Raw genomic sequence first — 14982 nt, forward strand, 5'->3', positions numbered from 1 at the left:
TATTCATCGTGACAGACATATTGCAGCCGTCATCAGAATCTACCTGCACTTTCACACATCTCTGATATGTGCTCAGACAGCCTGAAAAGAGCGCTGTGAGTCAGACATTCAATACATAATGGCAGTCTGCTGCAAATATTTGCAACATTTCACAAAATCGCCCGTCTCAGCATGAAAGCAGTAACAGGTCAAAACATATGTACAGATACCCAGAGTTACCAAAAGGCATGTGGTCAGCTTCTATGTTGATGAGCCTGCTTCATCCTTTTTGGATGAAATGCATCAGCTATCGCTAGACAACGCAGGCTGTTGAACGCACATCAATCCAGACACATCCAAAGTTGTACAAGTTAAATTTTTTTAAACATTCAACTAACCAACAGAAATAAGCTAAGTTTGCTAACTATTTTTTTACATTACATTAGTCGACCCCTGTACAACTGCATATTTGACAACTGTCTGCTGTGATGTCAGCACCCAAGCTGAATGGGTCGCAGCATATTTAATAATAGATGGAATAATAATACAACAGGAGGTTTAAACACTGATATCTTCCCTACAAATGAGTGGTTGTTGAAACCAAAATCTGAGCGTAGGCTGTATTCACATAGCTTTTTTTTTTTCTCTTGGATTCCTATCTGTAAAGTCTGTAAAGCTCTTTCACCACATCAGTAGTGGACAAAATCGTCTGAGAGGCCTTTAAACATCTTTCTCAATACAAATGCAAATGTAGTTTCTCACTGATGTAACACCAGGCACCAACTAAGGGAACTAAAGGCCTGCTGAGTCACTGGAGGGGGGACCACAATGTGCGCAACACACAGACCCAACAAATGTCTCACGAAGCCCTTAGTACTGATCACGACATTCTGTGAAAAACAAAGTCAAAAATCAGCCTAATCACCGTTTACTAGTAACTAATTGGTTGACGTGCTGCATCATAGAACTGCATGTGGGAAGATGAGCAGAGCTGCTTTGCATATGGTGAAAAGACAGCTTTGTGATGCTTTATGGAGCCATATAAAGTAAGCAGAGAGCCACAAGATAGCAGGCTGCTATAAAGACAGGCCTTTGTGTGGCTTCTGTGGTTAAGTATTAAGATAGCCGATAGCTGTGATAATTACAGCCACGCTGTGCAGCCTGTCGAAATGTCAAATAAGAGAAGAAAGTTCAGCATAAAAAGGATAAAAGTCTTTGTCTTGGCGGTCAGGACTGCAGGACAGTTAGGGTAATGACTCGTACAATACACTGGAGTCTCTACAGACAGAGGCCCAACACAGACTGGGGGCGCACAGTGGAGACAAAGACATATTTGTTCATATGAGACTAGGGTGAGTTGGCCGAGCTTGCCTCTGCTCTCTCTAACAGTGTATTCATATCAACCATATCAGTCCATCTGTCCACATCTGATCTACCTATATTTATTACATCCATCCATTATAACCCTAAGTGATGCTAGTTTCACTCAACAGCATACCTCCACATTAATCAAGCCCCTTTGCACAACCAGGGTAATTAAGTGCACTAATTGTTATTAATATGTGATAAAATCTGCAGCGCATGGCTGTAATTTATTAAAACATGAGCAGGTGATTTATCAAACACAGGGCAGCTGGGCAGCTCCAATCATGAAACCATCACTCACATGATACGATCGTCCTTAAAAACCGCTTCATTAAGGCTACCAGAGTTCAAAGCGGGAGCCTTTGCTTAAGAAAACAGTGCACTGTTAAACATTTTTAACATATTTTCAGGCACCGTGTGATATGCTCGCAGGGTTTATCAAGTTATTTAAAGACCAGCAGAGACAGTTTTATGCACTTATGTGGGAGTCAGACAGTGCTTATGTCTCACCTGACAGAACTATAGTGTAGCTCTTGCAGTAAACCTAGACCTATCAGCTGTATTCAACCAATGGCAGCCTTTACTGTTTGCATCTACTGTCTTTCTCGTGTCAGGTAGTATGTAGCTAGAAGCAGGGATGGTTAGTTACACTTAACACAAAGCCTGGAGGCAGTTAGACACTGTTAGCCTGACTTCATTAAAGTATCTCGGTTGTTACATAACTGACATCAAGGTGTGGTTTTAGGGCGTACGAGTTTAACCCTGGGCGCTGTTGACATACAGCTGTAAGGATCGGTCACATCTGGCAACCTCCTGGTGGCATCAGGCCATGAACCATGTTAATCAGTGAGCTTCAGACATGTTTCTTTTAGCAGTTCTTCACTGTAGCTTGTCCTTATGCTAAGCTAATCGCCTCCTAGCTCGTGCAAAATACAGAGATGAGAGAATGGTCCCTTTTTTTAAGTGAGAGATATTTACAAGAACATATCGTCTTAGCTTTCACCAGTCCTTGGATGCACGGCTCTTTGTGTCCATTCAGTGCTTTAGGATGTAAATAATATCTCTGTAGAACATTCCCAGACACGTCAACAAACACCGTCAAGAACCTTCTTTTTATAGATATATGGCAGCCTTGATGCTCTCCAGTTTCCTCTATTCATACCAGCCCAAACACAAGTAATGCATATATACAGTATGCTTGAACAGATGTAGAACTCACATGCAGGCCTATTATTTTCCACCGACATGTTATGCATGGCTTGTCAAGAACCAATAAAGCGTGCGCACACACACACGGCAGCTCCCTGCTGTGACAGGGGTTCATGTGATTTCAAAGTGATGCAACACGATCCAGCCGAACGTCTTACTTGGCAGACGATCAGCACGCAGCCCAGCACCCAAAGGTGAGGACGTGCACCTGCCGTCCCCAGCGACCGCGCTCAGCTACAGACGTCACTCAAACCCCCCCCCCCCGACAACGCACAGACACATACAGTAATCAGAGATGGGATTATGTTTAACTGGGGTAGATTCCTAATAAAATTCTTCCACAGTGGTCGAATTTCAGATGCTCTCAGCAGACTGTAAAAAAGTGACTACTCTTAAAGTGTAAGTGTTCAAGTGCTGTCAAGTTCTTGTTGTGTATATTCAGACCAAAAAAAATCGGTCCTTTTCTGGGAGTATAAATTATATTTAAATGGTCACTCTGTCAGCCTCACCAAGCCACTGATTCGGACAAAAATCTGCTTCCAGAAAGCTATTTGGGTTCGGCCTCGACGCTCCAAATATGAACTTAAAAGCAGCCTACGCCTCTGTTGTTCAACATCCCATCCTCACTGATAAGACTATGTGCTACTGTAGCTGCAGAGAGAGCTGAGGTACCCGTTGGCCTGCTTCACCTCCTTGTTTGCTCTCACTGCTTTGCTCCATAGTGACTGTCAATATGTTTAAGAGTGTTTTAAGAGTTTTACTTAGTGGACAGCAAATAAACTTAGCTTTACGTTTCAGAATTTGTCCTTGTATATCGAGCAGCTGCATTTCTGCTCTACTCAGTATAGCAACTGTGCGTGTTGTGTACGTTAAAGAGGAACTTTAAAAACCAATTTAACCCTTAGCTCTACCATGCAACTCACAAATGACTGATAAACGCCCTGAATTACACGCAGCAGCAACAACAACTTTAACTATCACAGAGAAAATATGTAACTCCTCAGCACAGATTATAAATACATTTTAAGACCCTGACTCATGACTGCACGACATGCCATGGGCTGGTTTAGTATTACATCAAAATTGACATGCTAAGCTACCAACAAAATGCCAAAAATAAGGGGAAAAAAATCAACTTAAGATTAATAGAAGTGTTGAAAGAAGACTAAGCAAACAAAGAAATACTGTCTTACTACAAATATGGAGGCCGTGCTTATGTTTAACATGTGTTGAGTCAATCTAAAGCGTGAACTGAGAGACACGTATATCATGAGGTCATACACGTATCATGTTCACTTTAATCTGACCTTTCTCAGCTCTTGTTCATTTTCTCGGTGTATAAGTTGCACTTTCAGTTCAGCAGTAAAGACAGCTGAGATTCACTTTCAAGGAAATGTCTAACTGTCACATTCTTTACATTTTTTTCTTTAACTTGAAATGTCAGATGTTTGGCCTCTGAGGCAGCGAACACACCTTCCACATCAGTTCCTTTTAGGGTGATACACTGTTTTTTTTATTGACACATGTAGGAGCAAGGGCATCTAAGAGTCGTCGTTCTGACGGCAGCTTAATTCTCCACCATGTTGAATGGCTACTTAATGAATATATTTTTATTTGAATGCTGGGACAGTCGTGACTTATGGAGGATGTACCAAAGCAGTAAATTAACAGCCCAGAGAGCAAAACAGTGAACTGAAACCATATAAAACATTTTAAAATCTTGTTCCAAAGCAGATTAAGTGTGACCTTTTTGTCATTAGATCATAAAATATTAGTTATAGCTGCTTTTAAAACGGGCTTGATGATTTTTCTGTCAGCTATTATGGGCCAAGTAACATTAACCTCTTCATGTGTGTGCAGACATGGTCAACGCCAAAAATATAAATGCTTAAAACAGACACGCACACTAAAATGTTTCCTTCACAGCTCAACATTTTCTACTATAAAACTATTAAATCAGCTAAAGCCACTTGCGGCAATTGTCGCCATTTATTTTTGACCTGCCTCGGTGACAAGACTTCATGTCATCTTTACTGGCAGCAGAGGTATCTCTGAAATGCCTGACATGAAAAACAAATATCTGTGACGTTACTAATGTGACCGTCTTCTCGTGTTAGTCATCCTCTCAGATTTTGGGGTAACGGTAGCACGGGCAGGAAGTGCTAAGGGGGTGGGGGGGGGTTGTGTGGAGGATTTGTTAGGGAGTGTAAGGTTTCAAGCCAGGTGGCAAAGGGGCTGGGGTCTGATGAGCCACCAAAGGCCAGATGCGGGCTGATATCCGCTGACCTCACACTCATCACACTCCCTCATAACTGTGTCATTATCTCATCATCACTGCCAAGAAAAAGCCAGACAACTGGAGAAATGAGAGGTTTTCTCAGGATCAGTGGTTTTGGGGTGGTAATACAAACTTGATAGGAACTGAGAAGTTGTAACATTACAGATTTTGTGTTGTATTGTGTAAAGAAGGTCTATTGGAGTCACCCTTATGTGGCCACTTCAGGAACCTGCAGGTGGTTCATGTCTTATGCCCGGATTACACTGTGCCATTTTGGGCTGTCACGGACGAAAGACGAGCATCGTAGGAGAATCGTGGAGATATCTTTGGTCGTGGCTCTAAGTCGGTGGTCTTACGTCGCACTGTGAGACAGGTTCCGCAACGGCCGTTGTCAGCATCTTGCGACCAAAGACAAGCTGAGATAAAATTCTAGCGGTGTCAGAAATTTAGGATGACTGTCTCACAGTGTGACGGCTGCTACGACCTGTCACCTCGCATCCACGTCTTCCTCCTCCTCGCATTTTGACGTACGACGTAACCTGTGGTCGCCTGCGATTCAGTGAATGGTCATCGTACAATCTGCACGCATCAAACTTGGCGATCGTACCAAAGTTTATTAGACTCACGTCACATAGTGTGTCATGTAATGGTCTTATAAGATCACTAATACCCCATTCACACTGGGGGAAAAAGTCTGGCTAAAGCGGGATTCGGGCCTATCCAAATGTTGTTTTTCTGAGTGTGAACACCTCAAATCCGGCAGTATCCAGTTTGATTTCAATCCGGCTAGATCCACCCACGAGAGGTGGATCTAGCCGATTGGCTCAAATGTGGCTCAGGTGTGAACGCAAATGTGGCTAGCAAATCGGCTAGAGACATGCTACTTCCGGTTAGCGATGTACTATGTCCGGTTCACGGGGCGCAACACAGGACAAAAAAAACCACGCGCACACGCTGTCCTACCGCAGCCTGAACAGACTCTGTATATTATGAGGCGCCACCTGGTGGTTTGGAGGACAGCAAACACGCTGGATGAAGCCGGATTGAGTGCGGACACAAGTGTGTGCTAGCCAGATTTGAAAATAGGTCTGAACGCATCCAGCTTAAAGGCTGTCTGGGCTCAATCCTACTCTAGCTGGAATGACTTTCTCCAGTGTGAACGGGGCCTAAAAACCGCACAGTGTAGAAAGGCCATTAGACCTAGGTTGCCTTTTTGTTGTAAGTAATGCCTTTTTTAACCATAGCAACCCCAGCAAGCAGGTTTGTGATTTCTGGACACACAAATTCAGTCTGATCACTTGCAAATAACAGAGAGGAGATTTGAGAAGCAAATCACATTTGCCTGCAGTCTCAAAAAAAAAAAAAGCCAATCTGAAGAACTAAGTAGAAGTCTATCCTGCAACACCTGCAGCAGACACATGATCCTTTCTGTCTTTTAAGATAGACAACCACTACTTTGGTTAAATGAGCATTCGTGTTGTTATAAAACCAGGAGCCCAGAGAAGAAGCCTGGAAATCCTCAGTTATGAACGTCAGCCAAAAACAACTCAGGCTTTCTGCCGGAAAGAAGCAGCCGTGACTGACAGCCCTTATAAAGACAAAGTAGGAAAACAGGCAAGTGGGAAATCTGTAATGCACTCTTATACTGTACAATCAGCGATCCGTACGCAACATCCCCCTTAATGTGGGCGTGGTCCAGTTCTAACACTGCAGCCTTCGGGGTTCTCAAGGCAGGGTCCGGCTCGTTGCTGAGGCGCCACCGCAGCACTGCGGGGTATAACTGTCTCTCACACCAGCACCTCTCAGCCAGTTAAAAATGACTCCTGCCAACACACACACACACAGAAAATGTGACCGTGGTCCTGAGTGGTTTCTTTTGAATGTAAGAGGTCGTTGATTACCAAGAGACACTCGGGGCACGGCAGGTCAGAGTGCTCTCAGATGTCAGTCTTACCCTCCTCCTCACTCACAGAAACCTGTCCCTTCTCTCTTCACACACACCCACACACTACAGCACCACTGTTACCTAAACTTCCTTATAAGTAGCTAGTTTACTCATTTCACCCAGTAATACTTCTGTAAATACTTTTTACTTAAAAATATCTTCAAATATTTGTATTTCCAGGACATTACTGATGTGTGTGTGTGGTTTCATTGATGTGTCATAATCATAGTAATGCTCACTTGGCCTTTTCTTTCTGATGATTACTAAAATTCTGTGACTTCCGGGCCTGACCCACTGCCACAAGCTCTGACTCACTGTTAGCATTGTAAGCTAAATATTTACTTGCATGTGGCGGGCCACTTTTAGAGGTGACAGTGTCAACACTGGAATGTTTTATTTAGCTAACGTAAGACATCTGCTGAGGTGGCAAAGCCTGTGGAAGTGTTCCAGCTTTTGCTCCTGTTTATGTCTTATCTTAAAGATATCTAAAGATAAAAAACCATTACATGTGCAGAGGTTTGGTCGTTGGCTCCAAAACCTTTAAAATGACCACTTGGACATGAGTTGTGATTGGTAAATTCTTCTCCTTGATTCTGAAGGCAATCTGAGGACATAAATGTATATCTATAAGTCTTACCTCCACGCTCTCGTTGACCTCTATGCCTCCATCGTTGTCGTCGTCCAGTTGTTTGTGGATGTGCCGTAGTGCCTCCAGACTGAAGCGGTCGGCCTCGCCCATGCATGGCGGCATCACAATAAGACAGGGGTCTACAGAGAACAAAACAGAAAAGGTGACGGTTACACACACAGTGACAGTTTTACAACATTACACCCAAGCGGCAACCTTCGGGGCTCAGACTTGAAGCCCATGCGGAAGTGTCAAAACTTGTAGTTCACGCTGTAACCACTGGGGGGACGGCTCCAGAAGCGAGTCATTTACCATAGACTCCCATGTTAAAATGGCCGACTTCACAGCAGAAATGAACATGTTTACAGCCTGGTACAAAAAAACCATTCTGGTCTCAGATGATAGGTTCTAGGTTATATTCTGACTTAAAATTACGCATAATTATGAGTGTTGCTGCTTAAGCGACAGACGGTTGCCGTATCACAGCGCGAGTTTCCTACTTCCACGATCGCCTGACCCCCTAAACTCCACTCGTGCTCCCCCCCTTTGTCCATATTTGGAGTTTTGGTGGACGTGACGCTGTCAACATAGCGGCGGTCAGAGCTTTCCGGAGCCTGTCCATAGTTTTTACTGTCAATGATTACACCCCTATTTAAAAAAATCTGAGTGACATTAATTCTATGCTGCTCGCATACACCTGGTTTTTGCCCTGTTTTACATGGTGCCTGTCCCTTTAAATTGCTTGCTTGTGCCACTTCCAGAGAAAGAGAGCCTTGTGTTTATTTGGCAAAGACAAGACAGGACAACCAACAAATACACAGGAGTTGTGATGTCACAAAGGGAGTAAACCTGAAGGAAACCAGCTTATATTGATAGAGGAAATAAAGTAGTGGTTGTTCTTCTGTGGGTCTGTAGGAACTGTGAGGATATGTAACTATGCTCAAAAAGTACATATTGCATATATAATATAAAAAAAGCTCTAATAAGTAAAACAGATGTCCTGACTTTCAAGGAATGTCAAGTAAAAAAACAGTTGTTTTATTACTTAGGAGTGAGCAGACACGCTGAACAACACTTTTTTGGCCTCCATTCAACAGAAGCTGGCTTTAATTCCTGCTAAATCCTGCATGTCCCCGAATAGCAGGAAGGCATGCTTGTTGGTCACAGGTTACATAACGGCAAAAAGACATTAAGACAAATAATATGACGAGGATGTACATGCAGTATGATATGGGTCTAAACACACCCGCCTTGTGCAGAACAGACCTAAAATGTGTCTGTCTTCTGTGGTAAACTTCACATGAAGTCATTAATATCAGAGTCAGCCTAAATGCTGAGCTGATGACGCCACATCCAGCAGCTCAGTCTTCTTCACAGACAAATTGGCGCTCCTGCTGGACTCTGTCGTGTGCTGTTGTCATTCCTGCAGCGTCCCCAGGCATCCCCTCTTGTTTTTATTCAGCCTCCCTCCCGTCCCACTGGGGAAATGAGCCCATTACTTCCAGCCTTCCAAGCGATGGACAGTTTGAGCTGGCCAGAAGCCAAACTGTCTCAGTGGAGCCACAAAACACACACAATCTGAACCACAAAAACACTGGCTTGTGTACAAACAGATAAACACATGTGAGCCCCATCACTCAATACATGAGGACATCGCATTTGTTTTATGTGAAGTCTGTCACTACATGTCACGCCAAGGCCCCCCAACAAACAATCATGCTTGTTGGCAACAGCGACAGCCCAGACAGCCGCACGGCAGCCAAGGCCAACGCAGCAACACCAGCTCGACACTAACACACATCCAAACACATGTATCAGCCTTTTAATTGCTGTTGGCACCATGGAGTGTTTCAAAGGGACTGTACAGAGCCACTAGAACACTCAAAGTACAAGAAGAGGAGACGTTTAGAACCCGTATTAACAGGTTTTAAACAGCTTAGACACACTTATGATCCTTTTTGATCATATTCTAATCAAACACAAATCCAAAGTGCTGTTACAGAGCAGTTAGCATGCTAATCTGCTAGCCTATGCCAGTTCTATAGTACCACCTTGCACCCCTGATTAGAAACCTCTTTATTTGTTAAAAATTACATGCTCAGAATTTTTTTTTTTGGAATTTCTTTGAACAAAGTGCTATTCTGGATGTATGTGCAAAGAAAAGCCTGTCTATGAGACTGTATAACTTGTAGGCGCCCATGTGACATTCTCTGTGATGTAGGATCTGTTTACTGAAGCGAGACTTGACACGTTAGTTATAGAATTGCCACTTGGCAATCTACAGAAGAAGCAAAAGGAAGACATTTGATTGGATGTGTGCCCAGGGGTTAAGTTTGTAAGAGGGCACACTGGGGAAAAGGGACAAACGTGTCAGATGAAGGAAGCGGCACTTGCCAAAGAGCTACGACTGGACTTAGCCTCGCGACTACTGGATGATACGGCAGCCGAGGTTAGATAACACTGTGCTCATTTGTTCTGGTGTAAATGGATACAGTGAGTGAAACCACAGTGGATTTAAGAGTCTCCACCTCTTAACACGATGCACTAGACATAATATTCAACCTGTGTTATGACTGAGCTGCTGCCATCAGCAATAGAATTAACTGCCCTGTGGTTGTATGCCTCCATCAACAGGTGTTTTGACATCACAATGATGCTGACCTTTGACTTTTTAGATATAAAATATCACAACTAAATTGTTTTTTCCCATAACATAGTTTTCTAAACTTTGTCATAATAAGCATCTTGAATTATAATAGTGTATGAGGAGCGACCTTAGACCTCTAATCACCAAATGTCAAATTAGTCATTTTAGGCCCCGTTGACATTGGAGAAAGTCATTCCAGCTAGAGTAGGATTGAGCCCAGACAGCCTTTAAGCTGGATGTGTTCAGACCTATTTTCAAATCTGGCTAGCACACACTTGTGTCCGCACTCAATCCGGCTTCATCCAACGTGTTTGCTGTCCTCCAAACCACTAGGTGGCGCCTCGTAATATACAGAGTCTGTTCAGGCCGCGGTAGGACCGCGTGTGCGCATGCGTCATGCATTTTTTGTCCCGTGTCGCGCCCCGTGAACCGGAAGTAGCACACTGCTAACCGAAAGTAATATGTCGCTAACCGAAAGTAGCATGCCACTAGCCGGATTCGCTAGCCACATTTGCGTTCACACCTGAGCCACATTTGAGCCAATCCGGCTAGATCCACCTCTCGTGGGTGGATCTAGTAGGATTGAAATCCAACTGGATACAGCCGGATTCGAGGTGTTCACACTCAGAAAAAAACACATCTGGATCGGCCCGAATCCCTCTTTAGCCAGATTTTTTCCCCAGTGTGAACGGGGTATTAGTGCGAGTGAACATTTGTGCCAAATTCGAATTATTTTAAGGGTATTGTGTTCATTAGTTACTTTGACCCTAAGTTCTCATCAGTCTCCTTCAGTGTCAGTGAACATTTATGCCAAATCTAAAGAAATTCCCGTAATAGCCTTTTTATAAGATGGATGAAACAGACGGATCACTCACCATAGGCCACCATGGCCTAACCTTTGCTACACAAGTAGACACACAAACACACAGTAACTCCCCTTAACACTATGCATCAACACAACAAAACACAACCACAAGATGAAGCCACCGGATGAAAAAGTCTATCTCTCAGCGTTATCTTCTCCTTCAGCAGTCTGTCTGCTTATTCAAAATGCTTGAGAACGAGTTACATAATACATTTGCTTAGCTCGCCAGGGAAGTTTACATGGTCTGATGTTTGCATAGCATGCATATCTATTTGGCTATTTGGTTATTTAAAGAGGCTCACTTTGTTTTTACATGCACACACTCTGCTGCACATCCTATTGTGGGAGTTAAATTCTTTGTTTTGCAGCGATGTCAAAACTGACAACAGCGCACTTTTACAAACAGCCGTCTGATGTTTTTTATCGTTTCTATACAGCAGTAGTGGCCTGATTCTGTTCTGCGTGTGTGTGTGTGCAGAACTCCTCATGAACCGACTCATTTTTTGAAGATCAGATAGTGGGGGGGGGGACGCATGCTGCCATTCATGCAGTGTTTCACAGGCCTTTCCTTCCCAGGTGTCTTATTTATTATGTTCAGGGACAGTTGTTTGCACTACAAGGAAGAGCCATGTGACAGGAAGTGGCCGCCGGTGACCTCGAGCATTCCAAGGGGGATGCGTGCTAAAAAAGAAATCAAAATCAGCCGGTCCCAAAAGTTGACAAAATTGGAAAACACTGGTTATTTTTATCAGTTGTCAGGATGTAAAAGCTCTACAATGGCAGAGGTCTCCCCTGTGCAAACACACACACACACACACTGCAGGAAAGCAGTTATACAGTAATTCACTTTGCCATAACTCATAAATGTGTGCAAGCTGTCACAGAGGGCGGCAGATTTGCTTCAAAAGAATCTGATAACAAAAGAATTTAGTTGTCAGCTGCTTCCTTTAAAGTGAATCCCAGCAGTGCAGAACTGATTTTTTTTACACTATATGCATGTCATTAAGACAAGTCTGTCTGTGTTTTCACTGAGAGGTGACAGGAGGATTGTTTGCGTGTGTGATTCGTGGGATTCTGATCTCTGACACTCTGCCATCATAAATTCAGGGTGATGTGTGTGTTTGAATGTTATTTAAGTCTCAGATTTTCTCCTCGGGTATAAGCTGCTTTTTTTTTTAAAGAAAAATGGTTTGATGTGCTAATACGACAGAAGTGACACTTCATTCTGTGCTCTGCTGCTTTTATTAACTTCAGTTTGGGACCTAATTTCCACGGATTCAATCACTTTAGTTACTCCTGCTACCTCGCGAGTCTCAACATTGCACTGGGTGACATGTGTCTTTATTACCCTCTGCAAACAGGCACAGAATGAAACTTCTAAATTTGTATTAATCCGCAGCTGAATATAGTCCCCCACTATTGTTAAAAATACCAGCATCTGGTTATCTCAGGAAACTACACAATGTCCATTTTTGACAGATTTACACAGCTTATGCAACTCAGACTAGCATCTATTTTCGGAAAACTGTAGCTGTTTTGAGCCAATCAGCCTCCTGTGCTGCTACAGGATGATGTAAAGGTGCTGAAACACTACGGCGACGACCACAACAGTCCATTCTTTCAGAGTTTAGCATGGATGCTGCCTTTTGTGTGCTCATGTTCCTATCATGATTGTCTTCTGACATGCTACTACAGCTAGGAACACTGCTGCTACTGCATGCAGACTCTGATTGTAACTTGATATGATATGATATTATTAAACCTGCCAATATTCTGCAAATATTGACTTTAGAAAATGTAATTAATATGTAAATCAGTCAAAACATGCAGCAAACATTCTGTCTGCAGCAGTTTGGTTTGGACCCACGCAGGCTTGGAGCACCAACAGTGGCTTCACGTCAGCACCTCGTAGCCCACAGACTGAGATCTCCACCTAGGAGACAGTGCAAGCATGTGGCCCTCCCCACTCAAACCTGATCTTTGGACGAGTATCCAGATTCAGTGTAAGAGTATCAGGAGCTGGCAGGGCTGTGGGCAGAGGCAACATGGAATTAAGATAGCAGGATATGATGGGTCTGACATGTGACTGTGGGGAGCCAAAGGGGGCTGAAGCGACCTCTTCTTCTTACCCACAAACTGCTCAAGATTTCTCCGCTATTTCCTGCTCACGCACTCTGCCAACCCCCTTTTTTTCTCCTCTGGTGCACAGGCACCGCAGACACACACCTTGAAGACAACTCCCATTCTAAACAGTGTTGAACGGCATTATGTGCCAGCAAATTTAAAGAGCAACACCAAGGACACATCCACTAAGGACGCTCTTAGACAAAGTCTAACAGAAGCTCAAAGAGACTCAGTTGTTAAAACCTACTTAGATTACATGTAGTCAAGGTTTCCCTTGAGTTCTGCTGCAAAACATACCAGATTGCTGCTGATATGAGCTCAGTACTTTAGCACTTTAAATAAAAGAACTACATTATACATTTGTAGGATTAGGTAGCCACAGTTGTGAGTAAATGTATATAAAGATGGACAGTGTTCCTCTGCCCCTGTACAAAAATGTAACCAAAATATTGCAACGCTAGCAAAACCCAACATAGTTTGTTTATGCCTGTATATACTTGATCTTAGCCTTGTTCCAAATGGTAACTGTCTCTTTAAATACAAATAAGCTGCTGTTGGCCACGCCTTAATTGTAGATGTCTGAGGCAACCAGAGGCAGGTCTTGCCCCTTATCATGTAATAAGGGCTTCTCCCTATAAAACCTGTATTCTTATCACGACAAATAGATGTCAGACAGGCTGCAGAGAACAATAACCCTGCATGCCTCTGCAGGTGAGAGCTAGCTGCGAAAGCAGTTGCGCTTCTCGTCTTGCTTGTAGCATTTCATAACGTCCGTGACCCCGCTGCTCTAATGTTACAACGGCAGCCGCGGGAGGAGTTCAGGTGACCGTCTGCTTTGGTGTCAGTCGGCTCTCCTGTCATTCTGTACACCTTTCTCCATACAGTATATTAGCACAATGTCAGCCATGTCAGCAGTTCATTACATCCACTGTCACTGTGCCAAAGTCTTATCAGTTTACACATATTTATGACACATGCATTTACCATGTGGATGACAAACGACATGGCATCTTGTTTTATTCATGCTCTGGGGTGCTGCGGACGACCTTTGGCACAGGCAACACTTCACATATCTGATCTTGCCTGATGAACTGTAGTACGTATCTCATGCATACATCACAAAAAATGCACTGAATACACAGATTACATGCTCCAAATTGTGTGACCGTGTTATGTCAGTGTGTACCAGACGTGTCCTCTGTAACCGGTGCCCATATGGCAGTGTCATAAGTCAAGCTGACGGGTTAGTATTAAAAGCAAGTAAATAAAGCTTCTGGAGAGTCTACCATTTCAGCTCATCAGCAGCCATTAATAAGACACAAATATCATTAGCTGCCCACAAATGCCACCGCCTACAGCAATGAGAGCGAGGTAGTGAGTTTAAGAGGAAGAAACAAGATACAGAAAAGGTTTCTATGTTACTCTCAGTTTGCACAAGCTGTTAAAATGGACATGTCACAAGAGTTCATTTGAAAATGGACCTCTTTCACATTATAAAAGCAGGAGGGAATGAACATGACAGACTTCCTCCTAAAATCAAAGCTGTCATTGATTGATTGATTGATTTCATTTGTCTGCTGTGCTCACAGGTGAGCTTTCAAATTCCTCCAGGTGCCGTAAGGCACAACATCAAAAAGACACACAAGAGCATCGTTACCCCATTTCACAGATGGGAGCTTTTTTAAACCGCTTGCATCCACAAACATGATCTGTGTTTCTTAGGAGCCACCTACACACAGACTGAGTCACATTTCCAGCCTAAACAGAGTCTTGCAAAGCCCACACACACACACACACACACACACACACACACGGACGCTGAGCAACATGTCTGAACTAAACCTGATCCACCCTGAACTGGATTACCTTTGTTGACATTTGCTGGATGATAGAAGCAAAAGGAGAAAAATATGATGCAACTCATACAGGTGGAGGTGGAGCA

At 43.4% G+C, this 14982-nt stretch overlaps 1 protein-coding gene across 2 annotated transcripts in view; it reads right to left on the reverse strand.

Moving 5' to 3' along the window:
* The window catches only part of stim2b (stromal interaction molecule 2b), a 37872-nt gene that overhangs the window by 11550 nt on the left and 11340 nt on the right, over positions 1-14982 (reverse strand). For both annotated transcript variants that reach the window (XM_028428871.1, XM_028428870.1), the window contains exon 2: positions 7414-7544. In XM_028428871.1, the coding sequence (XP_028284672.1) occupies positions 7414-7544 (131 nt within the window). The remainder of the gene's footprint in view (positions 1-7413; positions 7545-14982) is intronic.

This window comes from Parambassis ranga, chromosome 18, assembly GCF_900634625.1.
Source record: "Parambassis ranga chromosome 18, fParRan2.1, whole genome shotgun sequence".
In the NCBI taxonomy this organism is placed as follows: Eukaryota; Metazoa; Chordata; class Actinopteri; family Ambassidae; genus Parambassis; species Parambassis ranga.